This window comes from Marmota marmota, unplaced genomic scaffold, assembly GCF_001458135.2.
Source record: "Marmota marmota marmota unplaced genomic scaffold, marMar, whole genome shotgun sequence".
In the NCBI taxonomy this organism is placed as follows: Eukaryota; Metazoa; Chordata; class Mammalia; order Rodentia; family Sciuridae; genus Marmota; species Marmota marmota.
In genome coordinates, this window is record NW_025999863.1 from 322,902 (window position 1) to 326,568 (window position 3,667).

General features: G+C 66.0%; 1 protein-coding gene across 2 annotated transcripts in view; it reads left to right on the forward strand.

Moving 5' to 3' along the window:
• Positions 1-6: 6 nt before the first annotated feature.
• LOC107157552 (mitotic spindle positioning) overlaps positions 7-3,667 on the forward strand; it is a 9,478-nt gene continuing 5,817 nt past the window's right edge. Inside the window, exon 1 of one of the 2 annotated variants that reach the window (XM_048811653.1) lies at positions 7-1,292. In XM_048811653.1, coding sequence (XP_048667610.1) covers positions 1,022-1,292 — 271 coding nt within the window. In that variant the 5' untranslated portion in view covers positions 7-1,021. Of the gene's footprint in view, positions 1,293-1,317; positions 2,701-3,667 lie in introns of those variants that run through there. The other variant, XM_015503907.2, reaches the window with a different exon arrangement.

Genomic DNA, 3,667 nt, shown 5'->3' on the forward strand with positions numbered 1-3,667 from the left:
GCTCGCGCCCACAGGGTCCTGGTTGGTGTGGCCTGTGGCCAGCCGCCTGTGCCTTCCTGCCACCTCCCACAAGTTTCTGAGGGGACCAGGAGCCGAGGGGTCCCGGGGCCTGGTAGTGGGACTCTCAGGGGCCCTGCCAAAGGCGCTGGCCCCCATCCCTGGGCATTTGGGTGAGGCCACGCTTCTTATGGGGCTTGAGGTCTTAGAATGGAGCACGGGCTCCTCTGGACATCCTCAGCCTGACATGTACCCCCACAGGCCCAGCCAGTGGACGATGGCACTTAGGGCGAGGACCGGGGGGATGTGCCCCATTGGGAGGGGTCTGTAACCCCTGAGCTGTCTCCTAGACAGGGAAGGCCGGGGTCTAGGAGCTGCCCCCTGCACAAGGGCCACATGAGCTGCTCTGGTCCTGAGTTTCTGTCCCCCCACTGGGACCTCCTTCCTCCTGGTGCTAATTTGGGGACCCCAGTGGCCGCTCCTGGCCTCCTGTCCAGCCTGCTTGGACCAGGGTCTTGGGTTCCCCTAACCATACCCAAGAAGTCTGCCCCACCTGCCAGCTCTGCTGGGCTAGGAGCATTTCTGGGCCGGGAGGTCTCCCTGGCTGGAGCCGGAGACCCGGTGGGCCACCCAGCCCAGGGTGAGCCTGCTCACCGCCCTCACTGGATGTGGCAGGGGCTCCCTGCCTGGGGACGGCCCTGCTAGGCCCCGGAGGCACACTCGTGCCCACTCTCACAGAGCCCTCTCCTGGAGTGCTGGCTTTGGCGACCAGGCCTCCAGCCCAGGGCCCGCACTTGGGCCTTGTCTTGGCCAGCGGTCAGCTGCTACAGGGTGACTGCAGGGACCAGGCTGGATGGAGCTTGGGTCCTGGCTGCCTGGAGCCCCTCCGGCAGCTGGGAGGAGGGGTTGTCTCTGGGGGTAGCCTGGGCAGTGGCCGTGGGACCCTCTCTTCCTCCCTCGAATCTGCCCGAGCCCCTCGAGCCGCGAGCCTCCGCTCAAGTGCCCTGGCTGCCCTCTGCTTCTGATGTGTGATGAGGCCCCGATGTTCTCGACTTTCCCAGAGAAGCAAATAAACAGTGCGAACAGCCCAGTTCCTGGAGTTCTTGGGTTTCGCCGGGCGCGAGGGTGCGGCCAGCCCAGGGTGGGGCCCTGCCCGGCGGGAGCCATAAAAGGAGCTGCGCAGGGCCAGGGTGAGCTGCTGCCCTCGCTGTCCCGCTCATCCCGGGCTTCCCTGGCCATCTTGGTGGGAGGTGGTGATCCCAGCCTCTGCACACCTGTCTGCAGCACCTGGGCAGGTAAGACCTGGAGGTCAGGGGTGGCTCCTGGGTGGCCAGACTTGTTCCTGTTTCCAGGGGGACCCTTGAGTCCCACATCCACCGTGCCCTGTCCCCTGGCTGGACTCGTGGCCCTCAGAGATGGGGGTCCCCACAGACACCCTGGTCCCTGGGGACACAGCAGCAGCAGGGGGTGCTACAGGGGTCTTCATGCCAGTCAGGTTCCCATGCTGACCCTGGTGCATCTCACCATGAGTTTCGAGAAGTTTCTGGGCCTTTGTTTCCCCACCTGTAACAGGGCTTTAGAATCCCAGGGAGAGGCCATGCCTGATCTGCAAGCAGGAGGCGGGGAGTCTGCTGTCCAGTGTGCCCAGCACCCTGGGTGTCCAGTCTTTACCTCCTGAGGCCTCAGTTTCCCCGGGCGTGTGCTATGGAGAGGAATACCTAAGATGGGGTGCCGGGTTCAGATCCGCTCGCCCTTGGACAGGAGGGACACTCTGGGCCTCTAGGTCCTAATCTGCCCAACAGGGAGGAAAGGCCCTGTGTGAGCTGGGGGGCCAGGCGAGGCCTGCACCCTGGTTGGACCTCCGGGCAGCCACCTGGGCTGTGCTGGGCCCTCCAGCACATCTACTTGAAGTCCCCCAAGATGTAGAGCCCGGGGTACTGGAAGGAGAGATGATGAGATGAGAGATGAGATTCAGGGGGGCCATGGCCAGCCTTAGGGCTGCTCAGGACAGAGCCCCAGCCTAGAGTCCTGAAGCCCGAGCCCTCTGCACTGTGCCCCAGCCCGCAGACAGCGCGGGGCGAAGAGGTCAGCCTACCCCTGTGATCCGGGCTTCCTGAGGACCCGTGAGTTCTCTGGCTCCCACGGACCATCCGGCCTCCATGTGCCCTCTTGGCAGAGGGGCCTCAAGCCCTCGTCCCGGGCTTTGTGTGGACAGGACCACAGGGTCTGTCCCAGCAGTCCTGGGAGAGTAGCAGTGTGCCTTGCCCACTTCCTGGAGGAGAGGAGAGCCAAGGTCCCATCTGGGGCGTGGCCCCCGGACAGGGGCTGGGTGAGTCTCTGATTCTCCACCCACAGCTGGAGCTGGCACAGGGGCCAGCGCAGCTGCATGCCCCAGGCACAGGGATGGCCCTCAGCAGAGTGGGGTGGGCGGAGGACCTGGGCAGCAGCAGCTCAGTGGCTGGAGGCCCCTGGCCAAAGGGGCAGTTGCAGTGGGCCCGATGCCCGCCCTCAGCCCAGCCTGGGTGTCGTCTTTCTCCCTGCTCCTCTGGACTTTGCTTCCCGGGCCCAGGCGGGGCTGGGAGGGGTGCACCTGCTTCCCTAGGTGGGGCCTCTGTGCCTGGCAACCTGGCAGAGGGCCGAGCTGAGGCCTCCTGCTCTGAGTGGACGGCCACAGCTGCGGCTGGAAAGTGGCTGGGCTGACAGGTGAGGCTGGGGCCCTGTCTGGGGCGGGCCTGGCGGGGAGGGTTCTGATTGAGGGGGCATGTGTCCACTGTAGTCAGCTTCCCTGTGAGCACCCTGGCCCAGCCGGTGTGGGGCTGGCTGGGGCCTCCCCTCCTGCAGACCGCCCGGGGCCCACTCTGAGGCCTGAAGTCTGTGCCCTGATTCCGATGGGGCTTTGGGATCTCAGAATCCCAGGATCTGAACCTGTGACAGGGAGGAAGCTGGCCAACAGACAACCCCTGGCCAGAAACCCGCAAGCCCCCACTGGCCCTGGGCATTCGGGACCCTCCTGCGTCCAGGTCCAGATGAGGATACAGGGAGGGGCCGGCTGGGCCCAGGTGGGAGCAGGCTTGGCCTGAGTTCCTGGGCTATTCCATCTGGCAGGGCCTGGCCCAGGTCTGTGGTCAGGGCTCAGCCCAGGTCAAGGGACGGGGTGGGAGGGGCTTGGCTGGAATTCCACGGGCTGGGGAGGGCCGGGCCAGGAGCCCCTGATGACACTAGCCCCTAAGGGAGGGGACAGGAATTCCAGGGGCCCTCCCTTCAGGTGACCTGTGGGCCCCTGGGGAGCCTTTGCCCCGGGCAGGAGGGCAGCTGCTGTGGAGGAGCAGGTGCAGCCCCGGGGGCCATAAACCGGGTTCAGCTGGCAGCAGAGAGCCTGGGCAGGGCTGGAGCAGGGACCTTGTGCTTCCCCCAGGAGGCTTGTCGGCAGGGCAGCGTGGGGAGCCGGCCAGGCTCTGAGCCCTGGACCCTGTCGCTGGGGTCTGACTTTGGGGCAGCGGCTTCCCCTCTCTGGGCTTCTGTCCCCGTCCCCTCCAGTGGAAACCAGAGACACCATGTTTCCCCTTCCAAGGGCTCTGTGAGGAACAAACAAGACTGAGGACACAGGGGGCTGGGGGCTGAGGCCACTCCTCTCTGGGCTCCCCCGGCCCCTCCCCAGGCTCCCCCTCCC